Source organism: Botrytis sinoallii, assembly GCF_014898435.1.
Source record: "Botrytis sinoallii strain Bc 23 chromosome Unknown BSIN_002, whole genome shotgun sequence".
Classification (NCBI taxonomy): Eukaryota; Fungi; Ascomycota; class Leotiomycetes; order Helotiales; family Sclerotiniaceae; genus Botrytis; species Botrytis sinoallii.
In genome coordinates, this window is record NW_024066029.1 from 389,738 (window position 1) to 406,830 (window position 17,093).

The window sequence follows — 17,093 nt, forward strand, 5'->3', positions numbered from 1 at the left end:
AATCCCGAGAGATAGAAGCACTGTCACGTATGAGATTGAGTTAGCTCTTCCGAGAAGTGTGCTGCTGAACATTTGAAATACTGATTCCCCAGGACTCAAGAGCTAATTCATTTTCAGAGTCTCTGCAAGTCTGAAAATCCAAGATACAGATATAAAAAGAATGAAAAGCTTTCTTTCCATTCTCACTGACTACCGGACAAGATTTAAGCCAAAGGCAAAGAAGGGATCTTTAAATCTGGATTGTTCCGCAACATTGTTGATACTGCTGTAGACATTGAGATAGTTACATGTACTCCCTCCAATATCATGTAGTACAAATTCCAATGAAATTTGTGATTTCGGTAGTAAAACAGAAGTCTGACAACATTCATAAACAGCCACGACTATCATCACCTGCAGGGCAAAAGTCGGCCGGGTTCAAGAATTTTCAGAAAGAGATTATAGAAACACTAAGACATCTTGGTTACTCAGAATCCAAACAATTTGACCATCCTGGATAGAATACAGCGCACGGTGGGAAGTGCGAGGAATCCAGTTTGAAGGACTGAAAGAATTTATATCCATGGGAGGCATTTTTAGACTCATATTATGCAGTAGCTGTGTATTGAGCTTGTTGATGGACTTAACTCAATAATGGCCGTAGTGAAAAAGAAACCTTGTTCTAGTCTCTGATTGAATCGAAAAGCTCCAAGGTTGGTCATTCACTCCTCTCATTATCTTGAAGTCTTTTTTATATTTATAGGCTTCTTCTAAAATTTTCAAAGATGATTAAACACCTGCAGCATGCTAGGAGCAAGGGATATGGCGTGGAGAACTGTTTGATTCTTCGAGTATCAATCTGTGCGAAGTTCCAATTAGGTTTTCATGATTCTCAAGTCTTTTGATCAAATTCAATGTTCAAAAGAAGCAAAGAAGACATTGTCATCTGGAGTTCACGAATGATAATAAAAACTTTCCAAATTGCAACGATTCTAGGATTTGACAACAACGATTTCTTTCTCGTTCATTCCCATTTCCATGGATCGATTCTCTGATAGCCATTTCAAACTATATCTCTGATATTACCACATCTAATTACCCAGCACTCAACCATCGTTGGTCGGGAGATCAAGCCTATCTATCCATATGGTTCGTTTACCTTCCCAACTACAAACCTCTTTTATGCTCACTGGTTGCAAGAAGAACTGTAAGCGAGATGCTAGGCTTTGAGCTGAAAGTGATTCACTAAGAATGCACTGGTTCATGCACTTGATACTCCTCTGACTCAGCAAGAAAATGCTGACTTCCCAAGCGATAGATTCACAGGTATCTCCGCACTCAAGTTGGAGTAGACGGGAAGTGGATTTCAGATTTAGAATCTGAATCGTTGATATATAAATCTGTAAATAATCTTAGGCGGAGATCATTAAAGCTCTACAAATTATATTCAGGACCTCACAAGGGTCTAGGGGCCTATCTTCCACTACTTTGATGCAATGAGTGAACCAAATCTGAGGATCATGCCTCATATCACCTTTTATCTGGTGTATGCTGAAGTGATGAAAATGTTTGAATAATTTAAAGAAAGAATGATGGAAATCAAGTCCAACGATGACAAAAACTTTAACGTGGTTTATCACCGAGTGGGCCATATCACTGAGTAGGCCACTTTCACCTCAATTCGCATTCTTCATATTCAACACACATTTTATTAATTATTTATTATAAAATCTATAAATAAAGAAGCAAATTTATTTTTAGCCATTAAAATTCTTCAAAAAGATAAAAAATTAAGTATTCAAAAGATTACTAAACTATATAATATACCTCGCACAATAATCAGTCATAGAATAAACAATTTAACTTTATGTATAAAGATTCGAGCGAATTACTATAAAATTATAGAATTGGAAGAGGATATAATTATTGAATATATACTTGATATAGATTCAAGAGGATTTCCATTCAATATCAAGAATATAGAAGATATAGCAAATTATATTCTTAAATCGAGGGGTTTGAAATGTATTAAAAAACTCTGGGCATATCGATTTGTATAATGTCAAATCGAATTAAAGATATGTTTTAGTTATATTTATAATTTCCAAAAAGTTCTTTACAAAAATTCTAAGCTTATTGAAGATTGGTTTTGAATAATTGTAAATATACAAATGAAATATAGCATTTTGGATGGCGATTTCTACAATTTCAACGAAACAGACTTTATAATGGGGATTATATCTACAGCAATAATTATTATTAATACCGAAAGATACAGTAGAAATAAATCAATACAGTTAGGCAATCGAGAATGAACTACAGTAATAATATGTGGAAATGGAAAGGATAAAATTATTCCCCCATTTCTAATAATTCAGGAACAAGTTTATCTCTCCAATTGATATATCGAAACCAATCTTTCTGTGGATTGAACTATTAAACCTATATCTAATAAATAAACAAATAATAAAACAGATTTAGAATGGTTGAAATATTTCGATAAGTATATTAAGAATCAAAGAAAGGGCAGATATTGAATATTGATATTAGATGGGTATAAAAGCTATGGAACAAAAACTTTTCAGGTATATTATAAAGAGAATAATATTATATGCTTGAATTTACTATTATATTCAAGTTATTTAACTCAACTACTTGATATAGACTGTTTTAGGAATCTAAAACATTCATATGGTGGTCAAATTGATAAGTTTATCAAGATATATATCAATCATATTTCGAAGATTGAATTCTTTATAGCTTTTAAAGCTGTATACAAAGAATCAATTATTTTTCAGAATATGAAATCAGGGTTCAGAGGAGTAGGTTTAATACCCTTTGATCCTGATGCTGTGTTTTCGAAATTGGATATTCGAATTCGTATATCTATCCCCCCCTCTTTCGATTTAGATCAATGGATCTCTCAAACCCCTCACAATCCAACTAAAGCTTTTTCTCAATTAACTTTAATGAAATCTCGAATAACTCAATATCAATCAAGTTTTCCTATATCTATATTCGAGACTGTATTAGCTTTAGCTAAAGGTACAAAGAAATTAGCTTATAAGAATATACTTTTGAGTGTAGAGATTTGTATATTTCGAAAGGCAAATGAGATATTAAGCAAGCATCGATGCACAAAAAAAACCCAATTGCATTAAGGAGGAGTATTCACTGAACAAAAGGCTTTTGATATATTATCTCAACAAAAGGTTGATATTCAGATTCAATATGATAAGTATCAAAAAGAAAGGAATTCTAATAAAGAAGCATTTTTTATTCGGTATTATAATAAATGTGGAAAGACAGGTTATAATATAAGAATCTGTCAAAATAATGTAATAGATTCTAGATTATTAGATTCTTAATAGTTTTAATCAATTGATTCAATCATTATTGAATAATATAGGTTTGAAGGTGTGAATTGAGATAAAAGTGGTTTACTCGGTGATATGGCCCACTCGGTGATAAACCACGTTATAGGTTTTTTAAACGACACAAATTAGTTGATATCCACTTCTTTCCCATAGGAAAACAGCTCACTCCGCGCAAAACCTTAAAAATTACTTCCTAGAATAAATTTATCCAATGACACGACATGAATTGCTTGATTGAGGCCATTGGTCTTTTACGTATGAAAGTTTTTTTTACAATTTATCAAGGCTTTTATATAGATACAGAGTTTCCAAGATGAGAGTGTGTAAGTGAATGGAAATGTAAAGAAGGAGTAAGGAGTAAATACAAACTCCCACTTTTCATGTACGTCCATCGTCCACAGATTCACTCATTCACTGATCCAGACATGAGCATGCCTACCTACCTAGGTATTCTGTACTCATTTTTACTCCCAAGCCCTGTATATAAGAACCCACACAGCAGACACGAGATACACAACTGCGCAGCATGAAATTACCTCAAAAGCAATGTAGAACTCCCAGTCCAACAAATCCAGACTCTGGGAGGGCATACTAACTCCTATATGGACAGGTCAGGAGAAGTTTCTTAAGCTTCAGTGGTGAGATAAGTATCACTGTCACCTTAATTCACATGTCGTCTGTTTTCCGATTTGCGAGCTTTGGTGAAGGAGAATGACAATAATCATTCATGATAAGACAACAAACATGTAGAAACCAAAGATCCGTATTTATTAGTGTATGAATCTCCATCCAAGCTCGCAACAAACCTCCAAAGCAAAGAGAAAAAGATCAATTCCAATCAGAAGTCCCCCGCCAAGCAGCCGTGCCGCCATGCACTGAAGGGTAATCCCTATCTTCATCTTTATCTTCATTCCATAGAAGCAATGAGATCATTATATACCCTAACTATAAAGCTATCTGAGCTATAATATCGAATGTACACATTCAACACCTTCATCTTTCATCCACCATCTCTCCATTCCTATCACCCGTGATCCTTCCCGTCCGGCAAAATAATCCCCATAAACAATTGTAAAAGCACCCCTCCCTTTTACCACCAACACAACAAACTATACTTCCTACTGGCTACGAAGACATCGATAGGTCTGTGTACTCTCTTTCCTTTTTCTTCCATGAGCTGATCATAACATCTCTCTAGTTTCGAGCTTGAAATTTGGAGAATTAATGTGACGGTAGCTTTTGTATGATGATATGGAAGTTTACGAAAATTCAATTTTGATAGCGACGAGTGTATAATGGCAATAGTAAAGAGATTGACAATAACAGAATAGTGTTATGGGATAACGACAAGATTTGTCGGAAAGCGCGTGATTAGAGTTAAAACTGACAATAAAAACAATACTAATAACAACAATAAAAACAGCGACAACAATACTAATGAAGGAGGATACGGAACGAGAGTGTCGAAAAATGGAGGAAGCTGAGATTCAAGGGAATGTGAAGATAGGATGGGAGATGGCGGGATAGATATTCTCGCCATATATCCTTGTATGTGCGCATTGCACATTATTGGAATCTGGAAAGCTGGGTTGATGAGGAGTTTATATACCTACCTAGATACCTAGTGGTACATCTGTACAATGACAGATGTGAAAGATCGTTGGTGCGATTAGTGAATACCGACAAGAAAATACGATGGCACAATGTATCATCTGCGCGAAGTTTGTAGAAAGGAGGTTTACGTATAAGATCGTAGAATATAGTCTATGGTATCATTCCCCGGCCATGCCATTTCCTTCCGTATTATCCTCTGCAGAACAGAACGCCGACGCTATGTATATGTACCCTTATCCCGAATCCTCAGCAAATGCCATCTTCTTCCTCCCATAGATCAAAGTCAAAACACCCATCACCAACTCAACTCTCTTCACCATCCCCCAGCTTAACCACATTTCTCTTCGTCGTACACGCACAATTACACGCACAGCCCGAGCCCGTCGCATTCCCACTCTCTTTGACCTTCAGCTTCTCCCCCAAACTCTCATCCACATCATCATTTCTCTTTCCTTCCCTCCAATCATTTGTCCCCAGTCCTTTCCCCCCCTCCCTCCCTATTTCCGCATACCCTCTCTCCCCCAACAAATTCTCTCTATACCCCCCTTCAACCCCTCTCGTCCATTTTCCCCTCAACCTCCAATATCCCCAATAAACCACTCCGCTCCCCAGAATCGCCAATGCGGTCACGGGATACGCATAATAAGGAAACCTTTCATCGCCCTTCTCCTCCGCCGGTTTAATCCATGGTAAAATCAACAAAAGACAATTACTCAGCATAAAAATCACAATATATACCTTCTTCGCCTTAAAAGGCGACTGGTATTTTTCCGACGGTGTAAGTTGTAAATACAACAAACCGCCACTAATAGCAACCGAGATGACCGAAACGGGGTATCCTCCAATATCCACCAAGAAGTTATATATTTCTCCCGGCGGAGGCACGACAATAACCAACACACTGACAAACCAATGAAGAAACAATCCCGGGATCGGCGCTTCCCCTTCTTTTCCCGAGAAGAAATTAGAAAAGGGTAAGAGTCCATCTCTCCCAAGTTCCTGATTAACTCTCGCCTGTGCAAAACTTGTCGCGGCGATGTTTCCAAAGGCTGATACTACTACCGCAATCGGTAATACATTTTCACCAACCACTTTCCCAAAAATATTTCGGAAGAAATGCCCTGCGACGACTACTCCCGCGGAGCGAAAATCGTCGAGTTCGACGACGAGGAAATACGCAATGTTGGCGAGGATATAGGCAGCGGAAACGAGGGAAAGCGCAATAGGGGCTGCGGTGCGGAGGGTGGGGATGGGATTTCGAATGGAGGAGAGGACTTGATTAGCGGTTGAGTAGCCGCGGAAACAGTAGAGGATTTTGAGGAGCGCGGTGGCGTAGTCGTGGGGTTGGGTAGAGGAGTTTGCGAAGAGGTGGGAGAAGTTTCGTTGGGCGGTAGAGAGGTGTTGCGGAGCTCCGGGGATGTATTCTGTAGAAATGAGATTGAGACGGCGGGGGATGATGGAGGAAGAGGATCCGATGCGCATGAGGAGGCCGGCGAGCCCGGAGAGAATTACGATGAGGACGAAGAACATTTTTCCCACGCCCAGAATGTTGATTATGCGGAGACCGGTTCGTTGGTAGCGAGCGTGGATGAAACATATTAGTGTAATGACTGCTACTGCAATACTACGGACATTCCACCTATTTGCATCAATTTCAAGGGCGTACATTATATATTCTCCCAAAACGATACAATTGGGTGTTGAAAATCCGAGAAGCACAACATAACTCATGAATGCACACGTTGCCAACATTTTCGGTTGTCTAAATATCCTCTCGAGATATATGCGTTCGCCACCGGATCTTGGTAGCGCAGTCCCCAAGTCGAGATATACTGCGAGCCCGCAGAAGGAAATCAGAGATCCGATGACCCATAATGTAAGACTGGCTCCTACGCTTCCTACAGATTGGAGAATGGAACTGGGTATGGAGTAAATCCCTACTCCGACGGTTTTGCCGACTATTATATTTATTGTGGAAAAAGTGCCGAGCTTGGTGATTTCGGGTGTATTTGGATCTACATTGTATAATGGAGTTCGTGGAAGAAAGGTCAACGATTCGGCTGGCGAAGCTAAAGTTGTACCTGAATATGAATCGAATTGTTCATCCTCATCATCTGATTCTTTTGATTTCATGTTTCCCCGGCCGTTTGGTGTTAATAGATAATTCCGGGGTGTTTGAAGAAATTTCGAATCACCATATATTGAGCTCCCTCTCGACCGATCGACATCAACATATAATCCTTTTGCCCCATCTTTGTTCGATGAATACGGTCGTCGTGGTGTAACAGGAGATCGACAACTTATTTCGAAACTATTTCGTAGAGGTGTTGATGCTATCGATATAGCATCGCCGAGAAACGATCTCGACTGAGAAAATCCACCCATTTGGATGGCCGATATAAATGAGAGTATGAAAGAATTTTTGTAGGGAGCGTCAACAAATGGACTTCATTGGACTATTGAAATCGGAGTACAGAATGAATTAGGATCGTAATATCGGAGAAACTCATGTAGGAGATAATGAGCAAGTGTCTCATGAAATTACGGAATAGAAATAATAATTCATGAAGAAAAGCTCTGAAATCAATGGGAGATGAGAAAATATGAGAGATGGGGAGTTCTTTTCTTAGATCAACTATGATACATGAACATATCCCTTGGCTTTATTCAAACAGCAAGTAGTGCCCAACTCCCAGGACTAAAGATCAGCATAAATATCAACATATGCCCATTTGATCTCTCAAGAATATTTCCCATTCTTCACAAGAACGATACGTGTATACCGCTCATCAGCAATCTGATATCCAAATCATCGACAAATCCACTAGGATTTTCATTCTTTGAAACGACATGGAATCCTTGACCTCATGTTTTGACGTCTTGCTCTATTCTTTTCCCACTCATCATGTAGATATATAGGAAGGAAGAATCTAACCGTGGTTGATCAGACACCAGACGTCCGATGCTGAAACGACGTTGGTAATCCAATGAAAATTATGAAACGGCAAGGATAAAAATCAGATCAAGCATTTTGGAATTCATCAACCAAGGAATCGTAAAGTGTGATATATGATCAATGACAGCTTCTCCCTGATTCAAGAAACTTTGGGCATTGCTTGGTTCAAACCTCGAAGGAGTCATCTATCGGATGATGTCGTCAATGCCAAGTATCAATCTGGAAAGCAAGTCAAGCCGATATATCTGCATTTGCTTTTGTCTGACAGATATGTAGACGTTGCATTTTCGTCATTGAGTTTTATATCCAATCGATAATAATCCTTTGGTTGCGTAGCCACTCTCAATCATAGATCTTTTCTTTTCAAGAATCAAACATCCTTGATGAGATGATACCCAGTGATCTAAAAACCCTCCCAAGAGCCACAATGATATGTCGTCCTTAAAAAGTCGCAAATACTCAAAAGCTTATCATGTGGAGAAAAGTTACAAGCTCGTTTGACGGCCCGAACACGGTAATCTTGGGGCTCCCGCTCCCCTTACATACAGTGGTTCTCTGCCGATCTTACGTTATTTAGCAGCATTGTGACTCTGTGCTGATATTGGCATTGTAAAGGGACAAACCCTTTTCTAAACTAACGGCTACTGAGTGATGTCTTTAAATTTTGATATCAGATCGATTGATTGTTGATTAGAAACAGGTGTATGATAGAATCAGAGAGAGTATTTGTGAAAAAGCCTGGTTCATCTTACTGATAAATATAATGTCATGATATCGTACAAACAAGTACTCGAGTATTTCTATTTCAACACTTAGTCACGAAGATTTCATTGTTTCACCAAGACTAGTGACAAGCTCCATGCCAAGAACAGTTCGGGTATCTTCAGCCTTGTTGTTTATTGTTGTAGAGAATATGCGGAGGGGCGAAAGATATCTTGCACGTCAAGAATCGTGTTCATGAATTTGTAGTAACAAATCAACACTGCAGAACTATGAGAACAGAACTCCATAACTCTATACCCACATCAATTCTGGGATGAAGTGTTTTCTTCTTGGCCTTATACCCATTCATCCTAGATACAAATATTACCATTTCCCTTGAAATGGCGAGCGAGGAGATTGTTGAAAATAAGAACGACTCCAGGTACTCTCCAATTGTCTGGGAAACAAATTGCCATCATCATCATTGCTGATTATAGCATGCTTAATTCCCTAAGACCTCAAATTGAAAAATCACATTAGTCATAATTCATAATCATACCACTACTCACAATTTCGTACCGCACCTTCCTCTCCTCTCCCCCGTCCCTCCAACTCCACGCAAAGCCCCCCTTATCAAACTTCTGTCAACCTATTAGCACAATCCTTACTTCCCACTCTCATTTCCTCCAATCCCACCTGTCCCTGTACTTCCATACCCCCCCTCCGGCAACCAAATTCTTTCCAACACCCACTTCCCCTCATTCGCTCCATACCGTTCTCTCTCCTCAAAAAATGGCCTAAAAACCCCATCCACGATACGATCTGGAGACATCTTCCCCTCTTTTACCACTTCTCCTCCTACAATTGGTGCGCCGACTAGGATTCCCTTTGGCGCCATAACTTGTTGAAACATTTTGACAAGACATTGGCTTGCGCTTTTGGTGGCGCAAAGAGCGGAGATGTTAGGATCTGGGTATTTATCAAGTAGGCCACCGGGAACAAGAAAAAGAGGATGTTCGCCTTGGGGAATATGGGAGGTGTTGGCGTGATTAATGTACCATTGTCTGCAGAGTTGCAGTTAGTGTTTCTCCTTCCAGTGATCCAATTCTGATATTGTGATATATATGAAATAAACATACCCAGCAACCAAAGTCCCCATCGCCGTAATGTTAAAATCCTGCGTCAAAACCTCGGGTTTTAATTCCAAAATAGGACTCGGAGCCACATGTGCAGCATTATAGCAAAGAACATCTACTTTTCCACCCACTTGTTCCGCAGCCCAATCTAGAGCTTTGTGGAGAGAAGATGGGATACTAGCATCGCCTGGGTGGACGAGGACTTTGGGTGCTTTGGGGTTGAGATCATTGATTTCTGAGGCGAGAGAAAGAAGAGAGGAGTGATTGCGAGAGATGAGAATGATTTGCCAATTGTGAGAAGCGAGGTAGAGAGAGAGACTACGGGACATGAGGGGGCCGGCGCCGATTATTATTATGGTGCGAGGTTTGAGAGATGTCATTTTGATGATGTGTTATGAGGTTTGAATTATTTGGGAGTTGTGAGTCGAATTAACTTGCGAGTTCAAGGGAACTATGAATGACAGAAAGTACCGGCTCTCTTTCTATGTCGAGAAACACATTAGGTAGGGAAATAACAACAATAGCTAGAAGATGAGATTGTGCCATAAAAGACACAATGAGGGGTAATTGCGGGGTAAATTCCAAATAAAATTCCAAAGAGAAGGGATTTGAAAGAGAGTTTTATCGAATGGTAAGAATAGATGAAAGAGCTCTCCAATTCATGTTCGGTCCAGATGCACCCATCTGATTCATCAATCCGCAGCTTCGTCTTGCCAATCGAAAGCCGCAGACTACTCAGGTAGCATGGCTTGTGTAACTTCTCCCTAGGTATAGATGCTATTAACATTCGAGGTAGCATAAATGTGTACAGAATAGTAATGAGAAACAATCTGGATGTAGAACAAAAAGTAAGATGCAACTGTGCCCAGACTCTACCACATAATTAAATGGACAAAGAGCAGCCCGCCAACATTGAAAACATAAGATTCAATCTTCAGAGTTGGACCATATATCCAAAACCCCCGTCTCGCAGGAATTCTCGATATCGAACAACTCTCCCAATCAACAACAAAAACCCCAATTGAAACGGAATCCCCATATCCCTTCTCGCAACAAAAACGATAGAACTACCATCAATATCAATCCCCCGCACGAATTCCAATCTCCTCGCCATCGACCAATCAACCAAATCCAAATAAACAGACTCAACAAACCGAGCGCGATTCCAAGAACAAAGTCATCCATCTAACCACTTCTCTAATCCGAGACCGCGACCAACATACAAGCAAGTACTCACTCAACAAGACAAAACATCAACCAACCATAATCGAAAAATCACACACATCATGTACGTAAACACCCCAGTCCAGTCCCCAATCCCGCCTCCCAGAACTCCACTTCAGCTGGACCAGGTTCCTCCTACTGCAGATACGCAACAAAAATCATTTCATTTTCCCTTCCTTCGTTCATGTGATCTGAGATTAACCTATCCTATCCTATTCAATCACATCGCATGACATCACGTCATGTCAAATCAGGAGACGGGTGTGAGAAAGCGGGAGATGGTGAGGTAGGTAGCTTCGCTGATAGTCTGACGCTAAGATCTTCTTTCCTTTCCATGGTTACCCTTTCACGTGCCTTGATCTTATCGAGGAGCTAGGGTGGTCTGGAGATCTTGATGAGATGGGGTAGAGATATGATATGATATGATATGGTAGGGCGTATCTACATAGGTAGGTAAGATAAGATGTAAGAATACAACGAATTCTTTTCGCTTTTCTATCTGTATGGGGAATGATTACTTGGATGAATAACACGATAAAGGTCATGGTTTCTTCATTCATTCATCCATCCCGAGCTTTGTGTTCTGACTTGCTTGAGCATACAAGTAACCTTGGAAGTGTAAGATGCGGGTATATATGTCAATTAGGACGACCATGAATATGTCAATATGCAACCTACAAGCAAACAACGAAGCATGCATCCTCTTCACTTTTATGAAGATCTACAGAAAAACATCCATAAATAAATAACATAGAAGTTCACAAAACAATCATGTGAAAATAATTAATTGATTAATTTTTGTTAAGTAAATAAAAGTCGATATAATCTTATTTCCGAGGTTCTTCTTCTTCTTTCTTCCTTTCTTCCTTTCCACATAATCCACCTTCCATTCCTAGAAATATCGGCATGATATCTATCATCCAATCCAATCCCATCATACATGCATGCACGCACGCAGTACATCGAACTAGAAACAAATACACACACACATAAGACATCAAGCTTATCACTCAGATACCTACCTAGTAATCATTACATGTAGTAGCCCGACCCCTAACCACAACTCAATCCCCAAGAATCCCTCTACATAAAAGCCAAAGCAGATGCACCCATTGCACCCGCAAACACCCATCCCGCAACCCTCAATCCACTCGCATCTCCCTTCTTCGTACTCGAAGCACTAGCTGCGCTTCCAGTTGCCGTTCCTGTGCTTGTTGCTGTTCCCGCACTAGCATCGACGTCAAATCCACAAACACCTGTTCCATTCATCTGGTAGCTAGGGAAAAGGACTCTTGGTTCTCCTTTGTCCATTTCGACGAAGAGCGTTCCGTTTTCACTTGCGATGTATGATTTACATGTGATGACTTCTGTCATGTTTGTTCCAGCGTCTGCGGCGCTGTTGACGGCGAGGGTGTAAGCTCCTCCTTTGGAACCTTGGTTGGAAAGTACTGAGACGATTTGAACACCGTTTGGTCCTTTACGTGTTGCGTATGTGGAATCGTCGCTGTGGAGTAGGATGGATGAATTGGTGATGTAGTTTGAGTTTATGGAGATAGCGTGGTTACGGAGGGTATTGAGAGTAGCTGTCATAGTGTAGAGAGGAGCAGTTGTGCTTGGTTTACTTTCCCAGAGAGCTTGACGGTTGTATGGAGAATAGTTGCCTTGGAGATGTTGTTCTTGTCCATAGTAGTACTTGGGGATACCATCTGCGAGGATTGTGAAGGCCATTGCGTTGGCTGCGAGCTGTTTTGCGTCAGTAATTCGGTATGAGATGATGAATGGAAAAAACTTACAGTCTCGTCATCATTGTAAGATGCAAAACGCGGTTGATCTTGATTCTCAATGAAATTGGCAAGATATTGTGGAGATTTGCACAAAGCTCCCACAGTCTTGACCATATCGACTAAATCGGACATTTTTCCAGCGGTAAAGGCCCGAATGGTTGAGAAATAAACTGGGTAGTTCTCCAATCCCTCAGTGTACTGTTGATAATTGCAAGTGAAAGCAGCATCACCATCATCTACTTCTCCCAATGGATACACACCGGCCGCTTCGACGAAATCTTGGAAGAAATCATATGTGATTTGTTTAGCACCATCGACTCGAATTCCATCGATGGAGTAATTGGCGACGAGCTCCTTAATCCAGGTTCCTAGTGCAGCTGCAATTTCTTTATTCTCCGTTTTGATATCTGGAGTTGCGACTCCGGTGTATCCCAACCAACAATTTTGATATTCTGTGAGGTTTTGCCAATCGATGATTGGGCAGTATGAGTTGTATGATGCTTCATCGTTGAATGGAGCGGGAGAGAAAGCAGAATAATCGATCTTGGTTCCTGCTGTCATGTTGTGGTCTCCAATGTCAACAGCCATCTCACTAGCGACGACATCGACTAGGAGGTACATTTTTCTCTTGTGAAGTTCTGCACTAAGTTTCAACAAATCATCTGCTGAACCGAAGTTTGGGTTAAGATCGTAAAGAGACTAGAATATTGATGTTAGAACTTTCCATGCTATCACAATAGCAAGCCAATTGCATGCAAACAGAGAGAAGCTCGGCCAAGAGAAAACCTACAGTTTGCCAATATCCATGGAAAGCTTGTCCATAAATCGTCGTACTGTTAATGTTCAAATTGACAGGACTAATTTGAATGGCCGTGAATCCCATATTCTGGATATAATCCAGATTCTCCGTGATGCCATTCCAAGTACCTCCACAATAATTTGTAATATTACAAGGAGCATCTAAATCTGAGGATCGATGATATCTATCTGTGATAACCTGATAGATAGATCTCCCAGCCCAATCATCACTACTTGCAGCTTGAGATAAACCCGCGAAAAGGGGAACGAGTGGAATAAGTGAGTACTTCATCGTGATGTTGTTTAAAGCCGAGGGCAAAAGACTGTAACGAATGGAGGTATGGAACAAGAGTAAACTACTCGAAATACAAGTGCAATGCGTACGATACAAGCAGAACGAGAGACTGAATGTATGTATGAATCAAAAGATGATGAAATAATCACAAGCTCTTCAATTATGTAAAAAAAAAAAAAAGACGCAAAACAGAAAGAGGGTAAACAATGTCAAAAACAAAAGAAATCAAAACAAAAGGAAGAGCCAATATAAACCGAAATCAACCCCGATCTTTCCTGCATACCATATCCTACCCCAATTAAGATATCCATACTTTTCATGGTCCCCAAGTGTAAGTGTAAGGGTTGTGATATGGAATACGAGATGTTAGGGTGAGCCACCCTGAGCCACCAGTCAGGAACAAGTCTCCTGATGATATCCGGACGGCATCAAGGCGTTTGAACTTTGGGGCGATTGATGAGTAAGGTTACATGCATGTATTGAGGATCTTTAACCAAAAGGGCATACTTAGCACTTGCACATTTACTATACTTTGTACAAACATCCGAGGGGGTAACCACATAGGAAAGGAACACCAGTGAACGGCAATTTCGTTTCCCCCTCGAGATGACAATAAATGATTTGAAGAGATGAAGATATTAATTACAAAGATCACAAGACCTCGAAACAGAGCGATACAATGCCCGATGAGCAATTGACTTCGCCTATTAAAATTTGAATAAAATAACAATAATATACCAAGTTAAAGTGACACCCACAATGCGTACCGAAAAGTCTATCTATCATCCTTGTTTTCGATAGCCAAGCCATCAACAAATATTACTAAGTGTAGATCAACCATGCTGCATTAACCGTCCAGCCGTCCACCTTCCTTCACATCACCCCTCCGAACTTCTCTCTTCCACTCAATACCAGGAACAGCAACTTGAATACGAGAATCCCTTCAAAGCAGCACTCCGACTTCTCGTACTGGACGGATCAAAATAAAGTTAAGATCTAATGAAATGAACTCCTGGATGAAAGACCCCGTATAGAGAATTCTGATTCTGCAAACAGGACCGAAGAAATCTGATGTTATCTTTCGACATGTTGTTTCTGATACCGTTGTCAGGGATAAACACGAAAGCTGCGAGTTTGATGGATCGATATATAGCTTGATACCGTATTCAGGTAGTATCAGCAACTCCGCACCCTTTTTCATCGTGGGCTCTGATGTCTTCGAGTATAAGGCCTAGCATCGCCAATCAATCAATATTCAAAAAACCTATCTGAATCAAATTTGAACAAATATCCGCGAAATCCCAGACAAAAATGTTCCAGATAGACAAATAAGCAATGCTTGGCGAAAAAGCTTGACCAACGCCACCATCACCAGACAATTTTAAAATTGCAATGGGAAGGGATGGAAAATGAAAAATGACGGTGTGCTTATGACAAACCGTTTGAGAGATCTGGGGAAGATGAGATGGTGTGGAAGGAAAGAGGTAAGGCTTCAAGGGGATGGGGAGATTAGATTGTTGGTTGGTGACGCGTGTAAGGTTACATCTTGTCTACCATGGGTAACGGCAGACGGAAGGACTTGTCTACTATCGATATACAATTTGAACTTTGAGCAACTTCTTTATGTAAGATCACCTGAGTATCTAATCATATTGACTATCTCCAAACTGAGCTCCAAAAAAAGTTCGAAACTAGAGAAAAGGAAAGTATAGCGGCTTTATTCCCTCAGAGCTCAACTTCCAAATGATTCCTCCCCGTCAAATTCCCCATCATCTCTCTGACCTCTGTTACTCTCCCTACTACACTTTCGAGTCCTCCCTCCTTGCCCCATACTCTCATTAGCAACGCCATAAACAAACCCATCAATACTCCCAAGATCACACCTCTCCATTCCCCCTTCACAATTCTCCTTCCCCAGAACATCGCCTCATCAACCTTGACTCTTATAGCACTATTCCCCAGTTTCTGTTTGCGCGCACTTTTCAATCCAGGTAGCGCATCATGTGAGTAACTGTTGTTCAACAATTGGTAATCATGCATTTCGTTTTTCTCTACTTTTTGACCGGCCCAGTGGCCTAGAGTTTTACGATCGGTCCAGGGACCAGATGATGGATTGTCAATTTGAACAGGAAGCGGCGTAAGAAGGGGGACGCCGTAGCCACAAGATGTTTGGACCTAATGTTCCTGTCAATAATCTTTTCTTTTGAATGTCTCCCATTTGTCTCGAACACTCCATTTCTTGAAGTCAAGAGCAGAATTCCATTGCGCTAAATCATAAGATGCATTCATGAGAATCAGTGGAAGAAAAAAGAAAACACACCTTCCAGACATCCAACAAGATCACAGCTCTCGCACCATCCACATTCGACTTTCCCATTCTAGCCAATAGAGGTGCAAAGTCAGGTGTATTCCATTCGACTACACGTCCCGTACAGAAAAATCGCATAATGCGGGGAGAGGAGGTGAAAGAACAGAACATGATTGTTACGCGACTATTCTCTTGGAGGAAGTTAGTGAGGGGCAGATGGTGAATTTAGAAGGTTGCTTTTTGTGGAAGGGGGAGAGCAGAGGAGAAGGAAAATAATGAACGAACCATAGATATGGCTGATAGTCTCGACGCCCGAACCAGTTGCATCGATACTGTTGAAGCATCAGATTCATCATCCGCAAACTTGGAGGCCGCGAGTAGAAACAATGACGATATCAAGGTGCATGAAATCGACAAATAGTAGAAACACCACAACACAAGTTCCGAGTCGAAAAAGGAAGCCCACCACCACACGTATCACCAAGATCAATGACCACTAAAGTCACACATCATCGCAGTCCTCCAAAAATTTCGAATCTTCCACTTCCCCATCGAAAAAGAAACAGGAAAGGGAACAACAACTCACTAAGCACAACTATTCGGTCCCAAAATCTTAAACGTCGCGTCTCTAATCACCAAAACATCAGTAAATATTTCCTCTACTCTTTCTCCGCTTTCCCCTCCCATTCCCTCCATCTCATCATCCATATCACGTCTGTCTCCAACACCTCATCTTCCTCCCCCCTTTCCATCACCCTAGCTTCCCCAAAACCAAAAAAAAACAGATACTCACGGCAACCCCTTCGGACTAAGATTAACATGCTTCCCATACGTCGGCGCTGAGCCTGTAAAGAAGACCGGCTGAGCCATTGCCCACTCCGCTAATTCTGGAGAGATAGACGGGAAGTATTTAACCATTT

General features: G+C 40.7%; 4 protein-coding genes across 4 annotated transcripts; all 4 read right to left on the reverse strand.

Annotated features, from left to right (window-relative positions):
- Positions 1-5,273: 5,273 nt before the first annotated feature.
- EAF02_001346 (uncharacterized protein) lies at positions 5,274-7,355 on the reverse strand (the record flags this gene model as incomplete). The annotated part of the gene is made up of 1 exon (XM_038897394.1): positions 5,274-7,355. The coding sequence occupies one exon, from the start codon at positions 7,353-7,355 to the stop codon at positions 5,274-5,276; it is 2,082 nt and encodes a 693-aa protein (XP_038762369.1).
- Positions 7,356-8,804: 1,449 nt separating this feature from the next.
- Positions 8,805-11,495, reverse strand: EAF02_001347 (uncharacterized protein). The gene is made up of 2 exons (XM_038897395.1): positions 9,768-11,495; positions 8,805-9,692 (listed from the first exon to the last, which is right to left on the reverse strand). The coding sequence occupies exons 1-2, from the start codon at positions 10,142-10,144 to the stop codon at positions 9,293-9,295; spliced, it is 777 nt and encodes a 258-aa protein (XP_038762370.1). The 5' UTR covers positions 10,145-11,495; the 3' UTR covers positions 8,805-9,292.
- A 576-nt stretch (positions 11,496-12,071) lies between these two features.
- On the reverse strand, positions 12,072-13,862 carry EAF02_001348 (uncharacterized protein; the record flags this gene model as incomplete). Its single annotated transcript, XM_038897396.1, has 3 exons — positions 12,072-12,731; positions 12,782-13,471; positions 13,563-13,862. 3 exons carry the CDS (start codon positions 13,860-13,862, stop codon positions 12,072-12,074), a joined length of 1,650 nt encoding a protein of 549 aa, XP_038762371.1.
- A 1,728-nt stretch (positions 13,863-15,590) lies between these two features.
- On the reverse strand, positions 15,591-17,091 carry EAF02_001349 (uncharacterized protein; the record flags this gene model as incomplete). Its single annotated transcript, XM_038897397.1, has 5 exons — positions 15,591-16,040; positions 16,186-16,364; positions 16,459-16,505; positions 16,760-16,801; positions 16,967-17,091. The coding sequence occupies 5 exons, from the start codon at positions 17,089-17,091 to the stop codon at positions 15,591-15,593; spliced, it is 843 nt and encodes a 280-aa protein (XP_038762372.1).
- Positions 17,092-17,093: the final 2 nt, after the last annotated feature.